Source organism: Drosophila suzukii, chromosome 3, assembly GCF_043229965.1.
Source record: "Drosophila suzukii chromosome 3, CBGP_Dsuzu_IsoJpt1.0, whole genome shotgun sequence".
In the NCBI taxonomy this organism is placed as follows: domain Eukaryota; kingdom Metazoa; phylum Arthropoda; class Insecta; order Diptera; family Drosophilidae; genus Drosophila; species Drosophila suzukii.
This window is the reverse complement of record NC_092082.1, coordinates 81,339,060-81,363,488: the sequence shown is the minus strand read 5'-3', so window position 1 is coordinate 81,363,488 and position 24,429 is coordinate 81,339,060. Positions and strand designations below refer to the sequence as shown.

Here is a 24,429-nt window from a genome sequence, read left to right as displayed (position 1 = left end):
GATGAGTCAGCAGGCTATTTTTGGGGAAAACTTTCTTTGGAAGCGGTAGCATGTTGTTAGTGGCCATTTTTCTTTTCTTTCTCTTTTTTTTCAACAAACACACATGTGCAACACGAACACAAGACAGAAATAAGTTTGAGGAATAGAATCTACCTCGATGAAATGCAGTCCCAATGCGGACTTGGACATCTCATTCTGCTGCTGCTGTTGATGTGGTTGGTGTAGCTGCTGGCTTGAGTGATTGAATATGACAGAATTGCTTTGTTGTAGCTGCGATTGCTGCTGCTGTTGCTGCTGCTGTTGCGGTTGCTGCGGTTGCATGTTCGATGACGATGACGCCGGAGACGCGTAAAACAATTGCGTATTTGTATTTGGATCGTATTGAAGCCCAGAGGCACCGCCATTTCCTCCACCTCCTCCGCCTCCACCTCCAGCGGAAGCATTCAGAAACTGCGTATGCGGATGCGGTTGCTGCTGCTGCTGTTGCTGCTGCTGGTACTTGACCGGCTGCATCTGATTCGGCTTGGGATAGGCATACGGATCGAAGGTCTGCAGCGGCTTGCGCTCTGGCTGCTTGGGCACATTATAGTAATTCCTACTCATCATGCCCAGCCCAAAGCTGGAATGCTGCTGGGGGTGTAGCTGCTGCTGTTGCTGCTGATGTTGCTGGTGGAACTGCAGGGCCGTCGGCCTTTGGGCGGAGCTGAAGGAGGCCGAGTGCGTCAGTGGGGCCCCAGCGGTGCGGGGGTAGCCAATCTTGGATGGAGGCTGCTGGGGCGGCTGGTAGCCATACATCTGGGGCATCATGCCGGGCGGCTGTTGTTGCTGCAGTGGCTGGCCAAACTTGTTCTCCTTGTTGGTGTTCTTTTGCAGGAACATGGCAAGTCCCGATTTGGGCGCCTGCTTTGGCACATGCGAGGAGGAGTACGACTGCTGCAGCTTGTGGGGCAGGTGCGCCTGCTGCTGCTGCTGCTGATGGGCAGGCATGTGTTGCTGCTGCATGAAGGGATCACTTGCTCCGTTCATGGCGGAACAGGCAAAACTATTCCAGTTGAGGAAGGGTCGCTTGTGCTGGGGATACTGCTGCTGCTGCTCCTGATGTGATTGCTGCTGGTAGTGTTGCTGCTGCTGCTGCTGCTGTTGCAGCAAACGCTGGTAGCCACCCATGGGCAACTGTGAGGTAGAGTTGGATTTGCCTATGGGATAGCAAATCCTTTGTTGCTGCTGCTGTTGTTGCAGCAACGGCTTCTGCGGATCGTAAAGCTGAACTGGCACGGGGATCTGAGATTCACCCGAGTATTTGCTGGTACTGCTGCTCGTGGGGCCTTCGACTGCACTCTTCGGGTCTTTGTGCTCGCCAGTCGTCAGCGACTGCGACATGATTGCATTATTATTGATGTTACTAGTGCTATTGCTGTTGTTGCTGGTCTTCAACTTTAGCATGTCGTTCAGGCATTTTTCTAGCTTGTTGTCAACATCTTTCTGGCGCTTTGTGGCCGCTGACGACGATGACGATGTTGGCACCTCCATGTTGGCAGTCCCTGCTGCGCTACTTTGGTGTTGCTGCTGCTGATCGCTTGTTGTTGTGGTTGGTGATGTTCCTGTTGCCGCTGTGGTTGTTGCTGTGGTGGGCGCAATATGGAACGATGAGGTAAACTTGGAGAGCTGCGGCAGGTGGGTGGTGCAACAGTTGGTCACCGTAAAGCTGCTCGTGCTTATCGTACTGTTGCTCTTCTCCGATTTGCGTTCCAATGAAGCGGAATCCCCAGGTCCGACTTCCTCGATGGGCGCTACCTGTTGGGGTTTTTGAAGTGGCTGTTGATGTTGCACCTGCTGAGGATTGTTATTTTCCTGCGGACGACGGAAAAAGGCGGCGGCACAGCGTGGCGAAGGGACGCAGGAACTACTGGAGCTCTTCAAAACACCACTGGGCTTACTAACAGCCGATGGAGGAGCAGCAGCTGGTGGTGCCACCTTAAGTGGCTCCTTGGGCGGAGGTTCCTTTCGTGGTTGCGTCATGAGTATCGCAGAGTTCGAGGTGCTTCTGCTCAACGAGGGAAGATTCTTCATATAGCAGGGTATGTGAGTGCGACTGGAAGTCCGAAGCAGAGGAGCTCCCATGGGTTGACCACCACCCGGCACATGGGTCATGGACATGCTCTTCGGGAGCACCTGCTGCTGGCTGGGATTGGGCTGCTGTTTGACCGGCACTCTGCTTACAAAATTCGTCCCACCCGACGGAGATTGCTCGTTACAGATCAGCTTGTAGAGATCATCCTTGGTCACCGCCTGGCGCACCTTTAAATCCAAATGCGACATCGATGCATTCTTCTGGAGCTGGTGGGGATGATGTTGAGGCACCTGCGATGATTGCTGAGGACGCTGTAACTCCTTCTGCGCCGCCTCCGCCACCGTGGGATCGAATATAGCCAGCTTCTTGGCCGTCTTGGCGTCCACTTTAAACGGCTGCCCGGCATCACCCAACTGGGCTCCACAGATCTTCTCGTAGTTCCAAAAGGTTCGCTTAGGTGTTTGCCGCTTTTGGGAACTCGTAAGATTCTCGCTCCAGAATTCGTTCATCAACTGTTTGTTAAGAGACAAATTGGAGCCACTTTGCAATCCATTTTTGGTGGGCAGTGGACGCATTGGAGTCGGTGTACTTAGCGGCATATTCGAGCTGGAAATACTGCGCTGCAGCTTGGGTTCACCTCCGGATTGTGAAAATATAGAAGGATAGGCCATACGTGGAGCAGGTCCCCGACTGCTGGGATTCTGTGCAAAGTTAATTGACGAGGACTTGGATAAGCCCGAGGACATGGCCGGCATTCCTGCTCCTGGTGCAGTCTTCGTCACCGACTGCTGCGAATTGGACTTGGCCAGCGGCTGCTGCTGGCGCTTGATCCTGTCGTAGAGATCTTCGCACTCCTGGAACTCCTGGTGCAGCTTTCTGTCCAGCTCGCTGTAGTCGGGCAGGCTCTTAAGATACTTGTTCATCATCTCGATCTCGGCATCGTAGAAATTCGCATCCAACTTGGCGCTATTAGTGGCTGCCGCCGACTTCTCCTCCAGCTCCTGTTGCTGTTGTAGTAACCTATCCAGACTGATTTCGTTGGCGGGAGGCGGAGCAGCTGAAGCCACTGCAGCAGCGGGTTTATTGGCACTCTTTGGAGCTCGACATGGCACTGGAGGTGGTGGAGATGACGAAGGTGAACTGCAGGAGGACAGGGATATACTCGAAGCCGGGCTCGAGGCAATGGTGGTCATTAAACGAGAGGGCAATGCCGCTGCCGAGGCACTGGTAATCGTTCCCGTGGCTGCATTGTACGCCAGTGGATGGTGTTTCCTTGGTAGCGGTGGCGTAGATTTTGGACTCGCCGGAAGCAGAGGTGGACGACTCTTCCGAATGGCCAGTGGTGAGGAGATGGGTGAACGCACAGCGCACTTGCTCTCCGGGATGCTGGACGACAGCACCGAGGCGAACTGCGGCGACACCACCTGGAAGAACTGCTGGCCACTGCTGACCGGCGGAGGCGTTGGTTTCTGCATGGCTGGTTGGGATTCTTCTTTAGTTCTTAGGTTTGATGATTGGGCGGAGGAGGAAACCGCTGCGGGCACTGTAATTGCTGGCTTGCCGGCATCTTCACTCATCTATAGGAAACAATCGCGCACTGTGAACCGTTTGGGTTCTATGAATTAGAGATCCGATTTCAGATTAATCCGTTTGAATCAGCTTATTTCAGATTTTATCGCGGTTTTAGATGTGATGTGTGTGTGCGTTTATTCATGTTTTAATTGAATCTCTTAGGAAAACCTTTGCACTTTTTGTTTTTATTAAAACCTATACCTATCCCTTAAGTGTTAAGTGTAAGTAATCCTAACCTATCGAGGTAAATTCTATTAAACAGATTTCGAACAGAACACAGAAGGAGGGAGACACCAAACACCAGACGAACTAAGGACACCACAGAGCGATCACCAACACGACGACGACCAACCTGCAGATACTGCTCCGGTATCTTACTGTTCTTCGGCACAATGATCTTCTTAATGATGATGATCTTGTCACCCTCGATCTTGGTAATTGTGATGGGAACACCGGGCATTGGACGCTGCGGCTTAACAGGCATCGGTTGCTTGGGAGCATTTCGGATAACTTGAGGTCCAGTGAGGATGCCACCAGGACTTGGCTTCGCAGCTGGAGGAGTAGGCTTGGGTTTCGGTTTCTGGGCAGGCACATGCTCCTTGTGGTCGCTGCGCACAATTGAAAAGTGGTACAGTGGCTTATCATCGTCCAGAATGCTCTTCTGCGGTACTATTTTCTTCTCCACTCGACGGAGTACGACTCCCAGCATGGGCGACTCCTTCGGCTTTATGGTTATGGATCCGCTGGGAGCGGTCACCCGCTTTAGGCTTACTCCCAGATTGGTGCCAACCGGGGGAGGGGTCTTGGTGCGGTGCACCATCTTTCCGCTGGGTATCTCACGATAACCATCATCCATCCTCCTCCGACGATGATCTTCTTCAAATTGTTCTTGAACCTTTGGATCGGGATTGGTATGTAGAGATGGTTCGGGTGCTACCAATGGCGAGGGTCCAGGGAACATCGAGGTGAGGCTGCTCCGCCGTCGGTTCATTACATTGGGCGCTGATACCGTCTTGGTGAGCGGAAACTTGGTTGCCTGTGGAGGAGCTGGTGACACAGGTGGTGCTTCCATCCCGGTGGCACTGGAGGTACTGCCTCTTCGACTGGCTGCCTTACTGGGCTGCCTTGAAGCCGAGGCACTGATGCTGGCCGAATCCAAGCTGCTCATGCTGGCTGAACTCTGGAGGCGATCGGGAGCAGCGCTCCTTTCGTGATTTCGATCTGGCGAAATGGATCGCTCTCGGGTACGCTTTTGGGATCTGGCATCTCGAGCAGCCCGCTGCATGCGCAGCAATTCAATAGAGTCGGCCAGGTGGGAGGTGCTCTTCTTGGGCGGGGAATCATCTCTGGACGAGCCCTTGGGCTGGGATACGCTGAGTAGGTGCATCTCCATGGCATCGTCAATGTTGCTGGGTAGCGAGGCAATGCGTTCCCTGGGACCTGAATTGGATGGAAGGGCACCTTTGGCCAGTTCCTCTTCTTCCTCGTCATCTTCCTCATCCTCATCCTCCTCTTCCTGAGCCTGATCTCTAACTCGCTGCTCCTCCGCCTCCTCCTCCTCTTGTTTTCTGCGTTTCTCACTCTCCATCACCCGTTGCAGTTGGGCCTGCACCTCGAGGGCAGCACGTGCTCTGGCCTTCGACTCGGCCTCGCGGGCCTGTCGCAACTGTTCCTGCGCAATAGCTCGAGCTTCCGCCTCCGCCTGCGACCGAGATCTTGCCTCAGCTTCAGCAGCGGCTGCTGCCCGTAGAGTGGCCAAATCCGTGGCCGTCATCTGCTTTATGCTCAGCCGACGTTCCGTGTTGAGGATCAACTCCACCTGGGTGCTTCCGCCCGCTGGCTTTTGGGCCGTTAGATCCGGACAGCCAAGGGCGATCAGTTCACTGAGTTCGTTGGACATTCCGTAGGCTGGGGGATGTGGTGATCTCTCCGGAACCTTGTCAGTTTTCTATCTTTCTGGATCCCAAGGGGAAAAAAAGTACTCGATTATCTAATATTGCACTGGCAATTCCCTCGAATTGCGTTGGGTTTGACTAGCTGGGTGAGACTCGCGAGGCTGTCAACGCTGGCCCCAAAGGAAACCTGCGCAAAATCGGATCAGTTCGTATTTAGTTTTATTCGGATCGTATCAGATCGGATCGGAACAATCGATCGCACGCTCAATGTCAATGTCTCATTGGCATTTTGGCAAATGCCCGACGACTTGACTTACTAATTGTACCAATGGTCGGTCGTCATTCGACCAAAGACTTTTCCTTTTGGCGCCCATATACATCTGACATATGTATATGAGGGTACAACCGTATAGCATATATAGCACCCCCCAATTTGTTTTGGTATATAGAGCACAGGGCATATACAAACTACAAATCGTAAACAGCAATGAGCTCATTGATCGCGGCGCCGCCTCACCTAAACCAGAAGAAAACCCCTTACCCCTTTGCGATTCTAGCCAAAAGACCTGCACCTTGCCCTAGATATATTGCGATGTGAAAATATATATGAATATCCCTGGAGAGATCGCTTTTGCTGATGTGTGATATCTCGGAGGGGTTCATTGGGCATCTTTTCGCCCCTGTCTTTCTGTGTTCCGTTCGAAATCTGTTTTTATTTTTAACAAATAGACGACGACGCACATAAATTGGCGCAGCCGGGCGGTTATACCTAGTACACAGTACGTGTGACGCTAGTGCCAGCGGTACAGTGAAACCTCGGCCATCCATGCTAATTGAATTCAAGCGCTTAATCCCAAAGAGATACATCTCTGATCTTTGATAGTCACATTCGGCTTGATTGCATTTTTAATTCACTTTTAGTTTTCCATTAGTTTTGCGATCTTTGTTGATCTCTGGCTTAGCTTTCACTGTACCGAAGGAAAACGCGCACACACATGCGAGTTGGAAAAACCTAAGGGGGAAAAGTTTTCCACCCCAGTTGACTTTTATTTTGGTTCGCATCATCTGGCCAAAAATTGTATCATGTACAAGTTTGTATCTTGGATTTTCGCTATAAGTTTGTTGTGGCAACTAAATATAAATGCAAGCCTTACGAAAATAGCTTTCGAAAATTATAGAAAACGCCAGCTAAGCGGAAAGTGGAGGATAGAGGATGGAGGGCAGCAACGGCGGAGATCAACATGATGATGATGTGGCGGCCTGATGAATAATCCCCGCCGATCTGTGGCGCACATATATATACAAAGATATATAGTTATAGTTTGTATCTATGTGGCACACACTCACACTAACGGACACACACGTGTGTGCTCCATTTGTTAGTTTTGAGTTTTTGTTTTGATTTGCTTGGCCGCTGCGTTGTCTTCTTCTCCTTCACCTCCGAGTACACAGAAAAAATAATTGATATATTTATCATATCGATTTTTAACGGTCCTTAAAATATAGCAACTTTTTAAGGTTTTTCATATAAATTAAAGAACCCTTTTATAGGAAGAGTTCCATGATATGGAATATTCAATATTAATTTAAATCTCTTTGAGTCCCAAATGATCTTAATTTCTTTCTGTGCACCCGAGTGAGTGACTGTTGCATTATCCTCCTCTATCCATCCGCTGTTTCTATTAAAAGTATCTTTCGCCCCGCTAACTGCAAACTTGATGGAAAAGTGCAAAGTTCACTATCAGCATTTTGGACGTTTCACAGCTGCTCATCTGACTGGTTCATCATATTATCCCATTTTATAATATTCGGAATTATTTACTCGCCACCGTTGACGGGGGGTCAATAAAACAGTTTGGCTCTGGTATCTTGCAACGTGTTTTGTTTAAACAAATTAAGTCTGCCGAAGAATATCGCGCACTTTTTGTATTTAACACTCTTTGTGTTTTGTTTGATGTTTTTTTTTCGTTTTGTGACCGCTGCTACTGTTTTATTTTTAAAACACTTGATTGTTCTTTTAGTTTTTGGGTTGTTTTTTGTTCCTTCGGCTGATTATGTCACGGCGCCCAGCAATTGTTTTGGGATTGCGTTTCTTTCTACCTTCTCCTCTCGGGCCAAAAATGCGTTTCTATATTGCACATACGCCCGGTATGTACCTCTAAATATTGTTCTATTCGATTATTTGATGTTCCTGAGACAAAAAAAAAATACCAAAAACACAAAAACGCACACACACCACACACTAAATATCGGGTAAACAAAGTGCGCGAAAGGAGACGACGACGACGATCGATATAAAGATCGGTGGAACTGTGGGTATAAAAAAGAGAGCTGCGGCGAGGACAGGGGGATCCCCGTACCGTTACACGACGAAGACGAAGCGACGACAATATTATATAGTTTATATGGCAGCAGTGGCGGCGACACACAGCCAACAAACGAAGATTTCAATCTGTTTCGGTTTCCTCAAATTTGAAAATTCTCAACCGAAAACTGCCCGCGGCAGAGAAGAGCGCGCAGACTTTCAGCGCCGCGTGTATTTATAATTTTCCAATGGTTTTTTCGAGCAAATGGCAAACACAAACGGATCAAGAAAATGTTTTCCACCGGATGAAGCTGCGCGCGCATCTCCGAGAAGGAAACATCAGCTGTGCGCCGTGGTTTCGAGGAGGAACATGCGCAGACCATGGAGAGGAATCCCCAAGGCGTCGCTCTCAGGAACCGATAAATGTATATATGAGTGCATATATACAGGGGAGTACAGACAGGGCGCGTGAGCCCCGTGTAAATTCGGTGTATATAGCTGCGGTCAAAATAATAGCATTGCCAATAAATCATAGGTATCATAATTTCCAGTTTTAACTTGTTCAGTGGAAGACATTCTGGGAATAGAGTTGAGTCGATCAGGGGATCAGGGAAACGATAACTTATCTAAACAAATAAATCCTTTTTCAAATATTTTACAAAATAATACTAAATTTAGTTTTTAACATATAAGCATCTTTAAGAAATGTTATTAGTAACATCTATTTATATGTGTGACATACAACATACTATAGTTCTTAATCCTCAACTAAACATTTATAAACCAAGTCTCAAGCAGTGCTATTATTTTGGTTTAAAATGTAAATTTCTGTATAGGATTAAAGAGAGGAAGGGCCGCGACCATGCAACACAACACAACGAAAGATACTCGCCGACAATCTCTGAATCTGAATTTCAGAGTGACTCACTAGATAGTCGTCATTGTGGTCCACAAAGTACTCATCGACGATCCAATTGTCGCCGGCATATTTATCCACGGGCATATCGCAGAGGGCCACCAGATCGAAGTGGTTGCGCTGCCGCTTGAGCATCAGGCAGCGGGTTATGGCCACGCTCTCACCATCGCCGGGGAAACCCTCCTCCTCCTCCTGCTGCTGCCCATCCAGATCCGTTTCCAGGCCACAGCCATTTGCCGCCGTTTTCGCCCCATTCCGGATGATGAGCTGCTGCTCCAACTGCCTAAAATACTGAATCTTGGCGGCTCTAAACGATGACGCGTAGTGGAATTCTATGCGAGTTACTCAGCCCACTTAATTGGCGGCGACATGGGCAACTGGCAAAGCTGGCGAGGAGCAGTCGGCATCATCCGCAGCAGCAGAACCAGCAGCAGTATCTCATCTCATCAGATCTCAGAGCAGAAAAGAAAACTCTGGCCGCCATCAACGAGTTAATGTCAAATGATCAATTGAACGAAAATAACTAGAACAGCGGGGTGTGTTGGGCACAGGGGGGAAACTATAAAGAACCACCAACAGTGAATGGGAACTATAAAGATCTCGCTTAATTAAGAGTTGTTTTTCATACGCGAAGATTGCATAGAAATTGCTTAATTTCCACTTTTATATTGCCAAGGTTTCGCTTAACTGCTCTATATAAATTCCATTTTATTGCTGATAAATATCACTTATGTAGCTGTGTTGCTTCCAAAAAAATTATTATTCTTCCTTAAGTTACTTTTAATTATTAATGGAATAACTACTGCGTGAAGCGATTTTAATAGTATGAGTTCATGGTTCATTACTTAAGAAGGTTATCATGACTAATTAAACGGCCTTTCTATAAATAACCAATCAAATATTGATTTCTATATGTAACAACTATATTTCCCCATGCTCTAATTAAGTTTTCCGTATTTCAACACATTTTAATGGCCTTGCTCAACCAAGTAAGATTGTTATAAGTACTATCTTATCAGCAACAACATACAACTCATGCTGCTCCCCGAGTTCTCAAGTGCCCTGCCCCCTTGAAGCCCTGCGAAACAATTATTTCCATATTCAGTTGCACTCACATTCCGGAATACTGATTACAGGGAATTCCTCATGTAATCACTGTACCACAAAAGACCAAGAACCAGAGCAATGTGACACATCTAATGACAAATTTAGCTCAACGCCGCATAGATAAGAAAGGAGAGAGCGGTCGAACGATGGTGATAGCGCGCTGATCACTTGACTGATCCACTTGACTTGTAATCGAGAATAGGGGGTACAACATTCACACACATCTGGGAAGCGATTGGGTTAGTGGGTGGGGTTGAGGGTTCCAGAGATAAGAAAGCATACCGTCTGCAAGGGTACACGCTTACTAGATAATCACTGTCGTGATCGGCAAAGTATTCAACAACTATCCAATCCTCGGTGTACGGCATGAATCGCAGCGCACAGCTGGCCAGGATCAGATCGCGACAGTGATCCACGACCGGTGGCGCTGGCAGGTCACGCATCTTGATGTAGCACGGGATCTGGGAGCTCTCGAAGTTGTCGGCCACCTGCTGCGACCTCTCAAGATACCGCTTGAAGAACAGCATGGTTGGGGCACCACTAGCACTACTGATCAATCGAGCGGCACAGCTTTTGGCAATGCACAGGGTTGGAAACGCAGGCGGTGGTTAGTTAACTAAAATCAGTCCGATGTATTCGTATATACATAGTATCTGTATCTGTCCGCACTAATTTGTTCTTTTACCATTTTGTTTTGCTATTAGCTTTCGGTTTTTAGTTTTTAGTTCTTAGTTTGTGATTTTCTTTTTTCGGTTTTCCTTTACTTTTCTTTTTTTTTTCGTTGCCCTGCCTACAATTTTCACTTGTTTGCTATGTGTGGTGTATTATAAAATGAAAAGTTTTTACCTTAGCCTGCGACTGGCGGTTGTTGCGTCCGCTGTCGCGCTCGTCCTTGGCGCGATCGCGATGCCGGCGACGGGAGCTCGAGTGGGAGGTCTCGTCCCTGTAGCGATACTTGTGCTGCCGCCGACTGGCGGCTGGGGACTTGCGATGCGAGCGCTTCGAACGCTCCTTGCGTCGGCGGGATGAGATGCTGTCATCGAAACTGGAAAAAGAAAGGTGTTCGGTTAGTTGGATCTCGTGAAATATTACCTAATAACCAGCATGAAGCCGGCAGCGGCGGATGAATGGCCGTCCTTGGAGCAACGCCCAGCCACATGGACAACATGGAAAGCTACTTAGCTGCTCAGATACTCAGATACTCAGCTACTTAGCAGGTAAGCCGCTCCACGTTCCACGCTCGCCTTGCCGCCGGATTCTTAAGCCAGGCGACCGACCGGCAAGCGAGTGTGCGAGACGTGTGTTGGCGAATCGGTTTTGCGTTACCAATCAAGTTAATCAACTCGGCCGGATGGCTACCTCAGCTGTTGGCTATCTATCTATCTGGCTGGCTGGCAGCGGCCCACCTTTACCTCCGGCCAAATGCCTTTGAGAGTACTTCATGGTTCGAGGAATGACACAATGTAAGGCAGTAGTCGTCAGTTTTGAAGTGAACCCAACAGTACCCAGCTACAGCAGCACCCTAGACTCCGATCGAGGCCAGAAACTGTGTCAATAACATCGGTAGCTCATGTTCATGCTCATGTTACATCCACTTACCACACCCACCCCACGAAGCCAAGAAGCCAAGAGATACCCAAGTGGGGGTGGGCAGAGATCTTGGCATGAATCAGCTGATTGCAAGAGATAACTGACCTATGCAGTGCTCAATCCCAATCTCTGCCAAATCCAAATCCAACTCCCAAATCCAAGAAGTCTTACGGCTACATATGCTAATAAGGCAAAACCAGCTCTCATTGAGCGATTACGAAAATTTTTGTCGGTTGTCTGTGCTCACAGATCGCCCACGTGGCCCCCAAAAAGCCTCTAAATTTGGGCACAAATTATGAGAAACACAGAACCGAACTGAAGCTGAAAGTGACTTTGGCTACAAGTACGTTCGTTCGTTAGTTCCGACCTGCATCTATATGTATGTATATATATTATATGTATATGACAAAAGCTCAACGCCTGCGCAACCGCCAAGAAAACTACTTGAGCGCACATGCTCTGTAGAGCTGGGATAGATACGGAGATCCGTAGGCTGGATAGACTCTTGGCCAAGAAACGAACTGAATTGAACCGATCTGATCTCTCTCTGACTGGCGTCTGTCGCGGAAAAGCCGCTTACGGCCTTGCGGCAGTTAATAAACAAAAAGGAATATAACTCTCCATGGTAGCCACCGAACCAAGCTCTTTCGGCATTTTGATTTATGATTAATGACGCGCTGCGTGCAAATTAGAACAGCTTTTATGGCCAACTGTAATTGGATATTAATGATTCGTTGATTCGGATACAAATTCAGATCCAGAATCCGAATCCGATTTCGAATTCGACAAGCTGAAAAGAGTGGGAGGGGTAGGAGGGTAGGAAGCGAATGGCAAAGCAAGTTCATAATAGATTCCCAATTTGGACTGGAGCATTTCAGATCGGCGTTGTGTAAGGTAATTGGCTTAATATTTCACTCAAGGCAAGTCGAACGGGTCAAAAGCTTGACTAATAAAAAAAGCCTCATAAAAAATTATCTTTGACCTAAAAGAGCACGAGTAATGGGTTCAACGCGACTACCGCAAACATAAGTTAAGGTAAATGTAAACAAAGGGTTTGGTCGATTTCAAACGAGGAAAGCTCTGATATGGTCGGTGGCCTATGATAAGATATCTTGGGAAATAGTTACCTAAAATATTCTACCTCAGTTTATGGTAGCTATGTTTTGGGTTGATCTGGAGGTAATCATAGGAGTTCAAACGTTTTATTGCCCAGCGTGGTAATAAGTTATGACAGTCTGTGGGAAAGAAGATAAGATATGGGCTATGGGAAACCAAAAAACAAAGTTGCTTGGCCTGAAGGGGTTACAAGAGGCTATTCAACGCGAATTGCTGATAATTTCAAGGATTGAAAAATCTTTATTCTAAGCCGCTATATACATGAGGTAAATTAACAATCGCGCCCATATTTATAGAGTTCCTCATTCAGCGGATTGCCCTTGAGGATTTTGCCAGCTCAGACGCACCGGGGGTTCTATATTGTTATTTTTCTCTGTTGGCCTCGACTTTTCGCAGGCACACAGATGAGACGACAACAATTTTATGGCCAGGCCAATCCCATTTCTGGCCTTATCATTCCCCACATGTGGATACCATTTCCTTTGAGTGATTGTGACGACCTTGACCGATTCCTGCTGCCAACTTTGATTTTATGCAAGTGCGCAGGCAAAGAATGCCGCAATTAATCACAAATAAACGCTATTGTTTCTTGGCCAACTTCCCTAATGGCCTGCAATTTGTACGAATCATGTACACCTCTTTTTTCACCTCTCAGATGATAAAGAATCTGCGACAACAATTAGTGTTAAGATTCAGCGAGTCAGATTAGCTCGAACAAAATCCGCTAAGAACAATAACCCACTGCGGGTCTGCAATTCTCTTGCCATTTGGAGAACGAGAATATAAAATAGTTTCTTATAAGCCAGCCGTGTTATTGAATTATGAAATTAATCATTCGAAAACCAGTTTTTTTTCATGATTTACATAGAGCAGCTGAGACACTTTAAGCCCACCAACCAGAGCTGCCTGCACCGCCAACCGCCGACAAACATTTGTTGCGGCTCGACAGATTTTTCTTCGTTTTGTTGTATTTAGCGTTTTTTTTGTGCTGACCCTGAAATTGCCATAAATACATTAAGCAAAGCGTATCGCACATATGCGATCTACCCTCCACCCCCTCTGCTGAGACCCCATACATATTATACAAATATAATATAAAAAAGCGTTAACAATTGGATTCCAATTTTCGCTTCCAATGAACTGCAGAAGTCATGCGTCATTTCGGATTTATGCGCTTACACACCAAAAATACCCCAAATGCGGTTGAACAGCCCAACAAATGCTAGGGATGGTTCAAGGTTCGCCATCATGGTTCGTGAACTATTTATGACAGGCCAGCTCAATAAATATTAAACTTTGTGATAGACAGTTCATCAGATGAGATAAAATCAAAAAATTTCCAAAACAATTTATTGGATCAATAAACTCAAGACTTATGGCTCATGTTTATGTCAATAGACCAAGGTAAACTTTCTTGGTTCATGAACTACTTATTGTTTGGTATTGATGACTTGAAGGTTAGAGAGTTCAAGACTTTGGCACTTTGTCATATATAAAAGCTAAATTTAAAATGTTTTTCCGGAAATAGTAAACTCCCATATAAAATCTCAATTTACCCATAATTTAAAGTTGGCTTCTTGAGACTCCAAATATGGAATAATTGTGATTTGGAATTCATTAATTTGGAGTGTTTAAATAACCATCTATCTTTTCTTCCTATTTATTTTTGTGACACTTCTGAACCAAAAAAAGTTAACTCCAACCCTGGCGAGTAGAACTTGAATATGATTAAAAATATATATGGCATAACTTTGTTTTCGTTTGTCTGCCTGCTCATTGATTAAAGCAGAAGCCAGTACTACTCATATATCTTTGTCTTCAAGTGAAACATAATGAGAAACCGGAATTTTTGGTTTGTCCCCTAGGTCTTAAAGTTACCATGAGGTTCAAAAGTATGGGGCAGTGGTCGGGTGAAATGCAAATGATTGTCGCGAGCCTTAAATGACAAAAGAAGTGCCGTTACACATATTGCCGAGTATAACTGATGGAAAGCAGAAATTATGAACAAAGAATGAGTAAGTGGCCAAGTATGTTAGCAGCCCAAACACAGCTGCGGTATTATGCAAATCCATTTGGGTGGCAGATCTCGAAATGAGGGCATTGAGGAGCACAGGGAACACAAAGCCAGGTGAGGTGACGTTGGCCAATTGCAAGGTCAATGGTTGCGTCTGCGCAAACAGCAGACTTGGGAAAGACATCAATAAGCACTTCAGACAGTTAGTGAAATGAGCACTGCAAATAATGGAAAGGCCTTTGTGCGTCAGTTAAAGAGGAGGAGCATCAGTTGGATCCACTGGACGAGGAGGAGGAAGTGACATGCCATGTCGGGTTCAAGCAGGCAACCAGTGTCGGGGTCTGACTCTGAGTCAGTTTGATCCGTCGGTAACCAAGAGACCGAGCGAGAGATCGCCCGGTTCAATGAACGTAATGAAATTTTGCACTGAGATCTCCGCCGACTGCCCCTCGGATTTACCCCATCCATCCAGCTCAAACGGACCGAGCCGGCCATTACTGTTAACGAAAACAAACAACAGTTAAGCGAATTCAACAACAAGCCAAATTAAATATGCCAAAATGAAATGTCCCCCTGCCAAGCAACCCGCTCCCAAACTTACAGCCACTCACACAAAGCGAAAAAGGAAGCGATGAAAATGTTTGTGCAATTTTTAAATCAATTCTAGAAGATCTCTCAATACTGCATTGTTTTATTTGATTTATTTCGTGATTTATGCCAGTTTGCTCTGCGTCTGGGTGCGAGTTTTGTATTTGTTTTTTTGTGCGTAGTCAATCACCTTTCGGCTGACTCTTTATAGGAAGTCAATAAAATACATTAAAAAATAAATTTAATTTGTCGCTGAGAGTTGCATCCATTATTCACATTTGTTTTCAGATCGTTTGTTTGGCGTTTTTTCGATTAGGCCTGCCTTGCGCTGTCGGAAATCGATCGAGAACTGTAAGCTCAAGATCTAAGCTTTGTTGTCAGCTTTTAGTGGCTGCCTCAGCTGACGGCGGTAGCAGCATCGATTATGATCGTATATGGGTCTGCGGAGACAGGTCCGGTTTGTTCCGATCGTGATAAACGTCAGATAAATGAACCCAAGCAAAAAAAAAACAGTAGCAAACCAAATACAAAACAAAAACCCAAATTAAAACCCAAAAGGTATAGCTGAGATCTTTGGGCCCCTCCCTTAAGAAAAAAAAGTTCCAAGGTGCGGAAGCCGACAGTGACGGAGTGAGGATTCCATTTGGCCAGCTGCTGATATAATTACTTTAAAATATTTTTGGGGGGAAGAGCTATTTGCGAACAATTAAGCGGATAGGAATTTGAAAAAGGAACTCACACATGAAATTATCAGTTCATAAACAGGCATCAACTATAAATTATCGGTATATTAATTAAGAAGCATCAGTTGCCTTCTCAAAAAAACTGCTATGCTCAAAATAAACACCGAAATAGTAAAAAATATCGAAAATAATGTTCTTATTTGATCTTAAATTGTGTTGCTAATTGTATGCTAAATAAAAAACCTTTTAAATAAATTTGAATAATGTAAAAAGAAATAAGATCTTTGCGCATTAACAATTAATAACAATTAGAAACTTGATGATAGGAAATGTTTACATCACACTGATACGTCACAGAATCCCCTTTTTTATTAGATTTATTTGCTGAAATGTGTTAATTGATCAGAACCTGGATTTCATAGAAATCTAGAAATCTGCTGCTCCATCGAATGATCATTTAGCAAAGCATATAACATGGGAAAGTGCCCAACGAGGTTGAACCTCTTGGGCAACCTTAAGTCAACAAAGCGACAGCAAAGGGGTTGAGAGTCGGCCGAATCGCTCAACCAAATGAAGTATGCCCCATACTTGAGTGTAGAACGCTAAAAGCTTTGCAGTTGGCCGCCCAGCCCGGCGCTTAGGTTGCCTAATGAGCCGGACGGAGCTCACCATTTGGACACCGCAACTCGCGGCTCAGCTCATAAGTAGGGGCGGTGTGCTTGACCAAATTTGGCTGAGAGATCTTGAACCGAATCGTAGCGGCACAACGCCAACAATAACAAATATTATATATATATATAAGATACGACAAAAAAATCCAAATAAAAACAGAAAACAAACATCATCGAGAACGAGATTGAGTTGGGTTTGAGCTCAAGTTGGTGAAGAAACAATGAGGAGTGCGAGGAGGTGGAGATGGTGGCTCTAAATGAAGTGCGGACAGAACGCTTAGTCAGCAAGCTGTGCCGCCACTCAAGGCTACATAGCTCCAGTTTTCAGATACATATTGAGATTCAAGTTTCCGCATGCTGAAGAGACACTCACTTATACTCACACGTCGTGGACCCCAAGTGCTCCGACCGTCGACGCGGCTGTTGCTTCTGGTGATTGTTGTTGCCATCCGCTGGTGGTAACAGCACGCGGTCGGGATAGAGCGGCTTGGGAGCCCACGAAGCTGCGGCCACATAGATGTCCGTCCGGGGGGTGGGCGGTGGCGAGGGCAGCGGATCTGGCGTTCCCGCAGCATAGCTGTAGTATCCATCCTCCGGTTCATCCACCACGGACAACCGGTGCTTGATCCTCGTCTGGCCAGGCTCATCGCTGTACAGATACTCGTGCATCGATCGCGCATACTTGCTGTTCTTCCTCCGCTGCTGGGCTGGTGTCAGCTGACTAGTTGGCTTGCTCCGGAGCAGTTCACACTCATCTGGAGACGCTCGTATCCATGAGCTGGCGGGCACATACTGCCGCTGCTGATGGGTCTGCACTAGTTTCGAAAAGTCCACATAGAGCGACTCATCGGTGGACGGCTTGCGTTGGAACTCATCATCCTCATCACGGTGGACCTTGTCATCCAGATCGCCATCATCATCTTCATCGTGGGGAGTGGTGGGCGCGCCCACCGAACTGTAGAAACTGTAGTTGCTCGAGGACTGCGAGTAGGAGCGATTGCGTCCGTAGAACTCCTCCTCGAAGGGCAACCCTTGGGGGAACTTATTCGAGAAGGCCTTCTTGAGACGCGGAGAGTCATGGGAATCACTGGAGCCCGTCGAGGAGCCAGCTCCCTCTCCGTTGTGGGTGCACCCGTTGTTGCGCTGCTTGAGGCTCAACTTAGGCGTGGCCGGCAGCTGGCGACGCTGGGCCAGAGGAGTGGCCTTTCCGGCTCCTCCACCTCCGTTGGTGAGATCATTGGTGGCCACCTGCCTGCGCGCTGGCAGCGGTGGCTGCGGTGCCGGGTAGTTCTTGCTGGAGCGCTGTCCCAAGCGTGCCGGGCAATTCTCCTTGGCGGCCATTCGTCCCGCCTGATGAGTGCGTTTCTGGCTGGTTGGTGTGCCCATCGGTTGCTGAGATGACACTGATACTGAGCCCGCTGACTGATACTGTTTTCTGGCAGTGCTGGGCGTAGTCACCGGGCGGGCAGCCTGAGTGGGTGGTAGTGGCGCCCTCGCCTTGCAGTGGCGTGTGGGCGGCGCGTTGGAGGAGCAGGTACTTTCGATGCGACGGATCAGCTTGGGTGTCAGTGGCTTTACGCTGCCACCATTCACCAATCTCTGCTGCTGCTGGTGGTGGGGATGCAGATCAGGCTGCAACTTGTGACGGTTGCTAGTGCAATAACTGCTCCTCCAGGGCTGCTGGCGGACAAAGTGGCTGCCACCGGTTACACCCTGCTGATGGATCGAGGAACTAGACGAGGCTGTCGAGGTGGACGATGATCCCACAGCTGGTGGGTTGTTGTTTCTGCCTGGCACTGATTTCACCATCGATCGGTTGGCTCCATTACTACTGAGGGGTTGAGAAGCTGCTGCTCCCATTTGGACAGTGCTGCTGCTGGGGTTGTTGTTGCTGCTGCTGCTGCTGCTACTGTTGCTGTTGCTGCTGTTGTTGCCATAGCCACAACTGCCGCGCGGAACTCGAAAGGAGCTATATGGCCGAAAGCCATTTCCATACTGTTGACCAACGACTGGCATTTTGTTAGCTTTTTATGATTTTTATTTCGTTGTTAAATAGACTCGCTCGTTGGTTAATTATTCGTAATTGCTGATGTTGCTGCGGGGCAATGATGTTTTATGTTTTTTTTTTGTTGCTGCTTGTGATCTTGTTTAGAATTGGCGTTGAAATTTAAACCGCTGAACGTTTACTTTAAACGCGTGCACTTTGAAGATCGCTTATCTTAAGCTTTATCGTTATCATTTGTATATCGCTGGCTGCTTGAGAATTTGAGAATTTTATTGCCTTAATTTTCAATGCTGTGCACACACTTGGCCTGTCGCGAGCGGACTACTACTATATAATCTACAGCGCCCAGTCGGCCAGATTCCGTGGAAATGCCTTGGCCCAGCCTTTGCCTTTCATTTCAATAATTTATCGAACACACACTTGTTTTCTTTTGTCTATTGGGCTGGTTGAAACGCGTGTAATTAACACGTTCTCTATGGCTTATGAGTTGGCCACCCATCACCCATTGCCCACAAAAACCCTCTGCATTTGTGCGACTTCTTGCTGGCCCTATTTTGCTTTTGTTTTAGCCACTTTTGGCCTGTCAGCACGGCGAGGGCCACAATTGAATTAGCTGCTACAATAACCCTGAACCTTGACTGCGATTTAGCCTATGGCAGGCAAATCCAATTGGCCTCCAGTTACCGGCTGGATGCCACTGGCAAGCCGGATGGCAAGTTCATTGATAAGACCCCCAAAACGCCAACCAGTTGAGGAGGCTTTATGCAATTCGCGGAGCGAGGAAAATACATTGGTAGTTGGTAGAAAGTGTCTGCGCATGCGCTGAGCTCAAAGACCCGGCCGCGAACAGGTCCTCCTCCGACCAGTTTTCACAATTTTTACTTTTTTAACCTGATTCGAAAAGGAAACGCAAGTCTTGGGGCTCCCAAACGGCCAAACGGGTCAACAGCAGCCGCAGCCGCAGCTGAAAAGATCCAACTTGTTGTGACGCGCTATGAGTAATATTATCGGAAATAAGTGCAAAATCCCTTGGCCAATAAAAACAACAATCGGCACGTCCGGTTCCTACAAGTCATCCGTTCAGTTCACCCCGTCTTTGATAAAGTAGTAGGCGTCGTAGTCGTCATAGTCGGGAGTTATCTTATCTAGGTTTAGTTAACCCGTGTTGGCTAAGGTTTGTCCCTCATTGGCCAGTGATTTTCCCCTGTTCTCTAAAGCTCTGTAGAGCACACAGAATGCACAGCATTGAAACTTCTCGGAACAATTGAGGAGGTGTTATCGAATCGAATTGAAATTCGGTAGGCGAATTATTATTTTTGGCCAGGATGCATAAACAAGTCGCGAGAATCGCACACAAATCACACGCGGCTCAGAGCCACACAATGCATTTGTTAACAAATTATAAACAATATATGAATGGTTTCGTACATTTCTTTTAAAAAACACTGGGTAATAGCGGTTGCACGGCGGCGACGGCGACGAGCGAAGAAGCCAGCACCTCCATTCGCTTTCGAGTTGTCGTTGCGACTGAGCAATCGAGCGACAAGTTGGTAGCGAACAAGTGTCGGTTGTACCGCCGCTGCCTCAGCTCTGCCTCTGCCGCCTCTACCGCTTGACTTCGCTGCTCGCATTTCCAGTTTACAGATCGTCGGAATCGAAATCGAGCCAGCGAATTCGCCGCACCATGCGTGCATCCAATTGATGGCTTGTAATTTAAATAAAAAATGATTGAAATTGAAAATCATCAACCCATATGATCGACAATAAAACAAGAGGATAGCGGAAATGCGAGCAATATATACATTTAAGAATAGTATTCCTTATCGTTACGCTTGATTTTCATATTTGGGCTGCGCTTTTTTCGGCACACTTCCGCGTTGCAAGATGTCACCAACTTTTGAGTAATGAGCCGGGACAGGTCGATTAATCTGCTGTTGTGCTGCTGTGGTTCATGAACACTTAGCCAACGTGTTTTATGGCGAATGCAAAAGGTTAATAAACAATGACAGCACCCCAGTGGCGGGCATGAAAACGTCACTTTATCGACAAAGAAAGCGGTCGCTGCTAGTGTCGTATAAATTACAAAATGCGACTCTGATTAAGCCAACTCCCCAAGATGCTCTTGTTGCTGTTGCTGCAACTACCTAAAAAGGCCAAGCCAAGTGTATTAAACAATAATAAATGCGACAACGTCGCGCCTCGAGTTATCCGTTGTTTTGAGTAATATGCAAATACGCTTTAAATACGCAGGCGCATAAATTAAGGCAAGGAAATGCAGCGGGACAACCCGCCAGGATCACCGAGATCCACCGCCTACGTCCACCGGCCTCCCGAAGGGGGTCAGCACAAAGAAATCGCTGAGTCCGCATTAATTTACAGTAAGCCGACTGAAGAGGATGACTCTTCACTTGGCAGGAACCAGCGCAGATTTCACCTGCCCATATATGGCCGAATGTCAATTTGTCTCTCCGGCTGCTCCTGCCGCTCGAGCGGCACTTCTTTATGAGGCCATGGACCATTAAAGACACGACCGTTTACAAGCTATTCAAAGAAAGCGAGTCCCGAGGAGTGCAGCTACATACGTAGCTGCGTGGGCAGGACACTCTGGCTGCCAACATCTCCGACAGCTGGGGAAATACCCGTGGATCAGTAGGCAGAGCCAGTTTACATGGACAAGACTCGAGTCTGTTTTTCGAAAGGTTTCCCATCGGGGAAGTTTGTTCATTCACACGAAGCTGGGTATTTTGTGGAGAAAGATGTGATGTCATGGCTCCTTCCTCTATTTGCCACTCAGGTAAAATATACTTCCTATTTAAAAGAAACGTGTGAATACATATATTCAGACTTTCTTAAAGATCATTAGCCTTAGCATATTTTTATCAAGATTTTATTCTCTAGGTAACAATTTCAAAGTCCCTAATTTAAGCTGTTTGGTTCCCCTTTCATGTCTTTTTCTATTTAAATGCGTACAATTTAAAATTGGTAATGGTCTGAAAATAACTTTCTTTGGACTAGCCGAATTTTACTTTCGCATGGAATTGATTTCTGCGACTGAGAGACTAATTACGAAATTTCATGCAAAAAAGATTTGATACGGTTACAAAATCATTATTATTACACAACATACATTTACAAAAATGTTTGGCAGTTTTAAACTGAATTCCTTCAAAAATATATGGCAAATGATAAAGGCCTTACATTAAGATTTCATTGCGACGTGTAGAGTATTTCGCAAAATACCATGTGATATATTCCCTGTATGAAATGGTTTCTCGAAAATAGTGTCAATGTTTAATCGAATTCCTGGATTCCAAAAGACTAATCAAATTGTTTGGCATGTAACAATAAATTTTGGGGAAAATATATTTTAGTGCCTTTTTTTATATCGATATCTTTGACGTCTTATGGGAGATGTGCATTTGATTTGATAAAGGGTTAAAATAGAGACGTTCCTGCCCAATTTAAATCAATATTTTGTGAAGTGTTTTCCAATAGACTAGCATATTGCCTTAAGGGACGTTCTGGCACTGAGAAATCATTGTCACATGGAATCGATTATCTCAAATTGCCCTCCTTGACTAGGGACTGCCAAATTTACGACCCATCCGAATTACTTACGTGGGCTCCTTGGATATCTGGGCCTTCTTGGCATCGAGTTCGTGTCGCCTTCGCTTGGCCGCCGATCTGGTGTGATGTGTGTTGGTGATGCGCGGCCTGTAGTCAAATAATGGAAACAATGAGTACCAATGGGCAGTGGGCAGTGGGTATTGGGTAGTGAGTAATCGCAATCCCTCGTGCAGCTCGAAGAAGAGCAGCCCGAGAATATGGGATCGAATATGGGAGAATATTTGCACATATGAGGGGCGAACTTACGGCGATGGGGCCTCAGCTAGGGGTGGCGAATGATCGGCAGTATCGAGTCGTCGGCGCTTGTCTCGTGTGCCCGCCGAGGAGCGATCCCTTGAGTGGTGGAGTCGCCGTGTTCTGGGCATCTGAAAAAGTGGTATACACACAATATCAGTGGGATTGATGATAGCCGAACCAATGGGACACCTATAAGATATACTAGAATGTTACACATATATAATATATGGACATATATGTACATATGAACTGTAAGGCAACGTGTGGTGTGAGCACTGGGAACAGCCCCTCAATCGCCCACCGCCGCCTTCTCCTCCTCCCCCTTTCAGCTGTTCCCACCAAAGAGGTGAGTACAGTACGGAATACAGCTGGCACGCACACACACACATAAGCTCACACACGCGGGCGCCTAACCAAATTGCAATACCTCACCTTTGTATTGGTGCAATGGAAAAACAGACCACAAATAATAATTAAAAAGAGACAAAACAAAAACCAAAACTAACTTTCGCATTTTAATTAGCCAACCATTAGCCCATCTACCTTGCAATTTGCTGATGATTTTTTTCACGAGCGCGAAAATTGATTTTTGTTGTATGCGCTCCGCTGGCTTTGCTTTGGTATTGTTGTTGCTGCTGCTGCTGCTTGGCCAAAGCGTCGCTGTCGCTGCCGTTGTGTTGTTGTCGCAATTCGTGCAGCTGCCGCTGCCAATTTGCTTTTGCAATCCGTTGTCCTGCTAGTCCTGACGTTTACTTGGCGTGTTAAACACTTCCTGGCCTTTTTGCACACTCCAAATAATAATGTGCGTTTGCGTTGAAAATCGTGTTTTTTTCCCACAATTCACGTCACTTGGTATTTTATTCACCACGTCTGTGAGACAGTGTTGGGTAAATTCTCGCCGGCTTGTGTTAAAAAACGCTGGCGGAAAGGGGTTGCCGAGCACGCGGCAGCAGTACAACACGAGCGGTTTTGTACAATTTGTACATTTCAGTACAATATAATGTTTACCATTTCAATCATTTAAATGATATATCGCGTTAATTTTAACAAAAAAAACTATTGTAGTATTTCAATGAAAATAATCAAATTAGGGGATTGCAATATGTAGCGAATTATTATTGAAAATAATAAAGTAAGGTGTTTGCAACAATTATAATAAAAAACACTACGAATATCGTTTTACTATAAGTGATTATTGAATGAGCACTAATTAACAAACTAATATTTAATATAATTGGTGGAGCCAGAAACTCTGGATATTTTTTCTTTTGATGTAACTAAACCATTGAAAGTGGTTTAAATATATCCAACTATTTATTGTTAATAACTGTGAAGACTAAAAATTTGTGGCATTTGTACAAGCACGAACGGCGACAACCCTGGCCACGCGGCGTGCCGCTAGTCAGCTGTTTACACGCACGCTCACGTCTGCGCCTGTATGGGAGCATCGAAATCCCATGGACAGGTAGCATTTTCGGATATCTTGTTTTCATTTCGTTTTCCCGCTATCTTCGCCCAAGCATTTTCATATCTTGTTTTGGATTTTCAGCTGACTTACCTCTTCGTCGACGTTCCGCTGCGCAATAGTCACTGGGGGCGTGGCCAGGGGCGGCGCTGGCAGGGCCAAATACGGCGAACGGGGCAAATACAAGCGCTGCCACAAGCCGCTTAAAAGTTGCGTTAGCGATTGCCAGGAGAAATTCGCTTTCGCTTGCTGCACGCCGCCGTTTTGCATGAGTTTGTCCTTAATCGAGGGCAGAAGCATGGATTTCGTCCTCTTGTTGATAGCTGTGCATCCGAATTTCGTATGGTTTCTGTTTGTTTTCACCTGCCGTCACTTTTTGGCGCCTTTTTACGCTTGCTGCGTTTTTCCCATTTGCAGCAGCTACTCGGCTGTCTTTCTACCGCATGGCGTTGGCCATTTGGGTTGGCTGCTTTTTTGGGAAGCCTGCAATGCAGCTAATGCAATTAATACGCGGGAAAATGCAACGGATTAAATTGAATTTTTTTTTAGCTATATCTTACAGTGTGG

The 24,429-nt window shown here is 46.4% G+C and overlaps 1 protein-coding gene across 8 annotated transcripts in view; it reads right to left on the bottom strand.

Moving 5' to 3' along the window:
- Positions 1-24,380, bottom strand: part of Doa (Darkener of apricot) — a 36,059-nt gene extending 11,679 nt beyond the window's left edge. For 2 of the 8 annotated variants that reach the window (XM_070997046.1, XM_065865553.2), the window contains exons 1-2: positions 16,902-18,781; positions 10,713-10,911 (exon numbers count right to left, since the gene is read on the bottom strand). In XM_070997046.1, coding sequence (XP_070853147.1) covers positions 10,713-10,911; positions 16,902-18,544 — 1,842 coding nt within the window. In that variant the 5' untranslated portion in view covers positions 18,545-18,781. Of the gene's footprint in view, positions 1-153; positions 3,933-3,995; positions 5,883-10,712; positions 10,912-16,901; positions 18,782-22,151; positions 22,248-22,406; positions 22,526-23,955 lie in introns of those variants that run through there. The other 6 variants (XM_065865555.2, XM_036817614.3, XR_011604484.1 and 3 more) reach the window with 6 other exon arrangements.
- Positions 24,381-24,429: the final 49 nt, after the last annotated feature.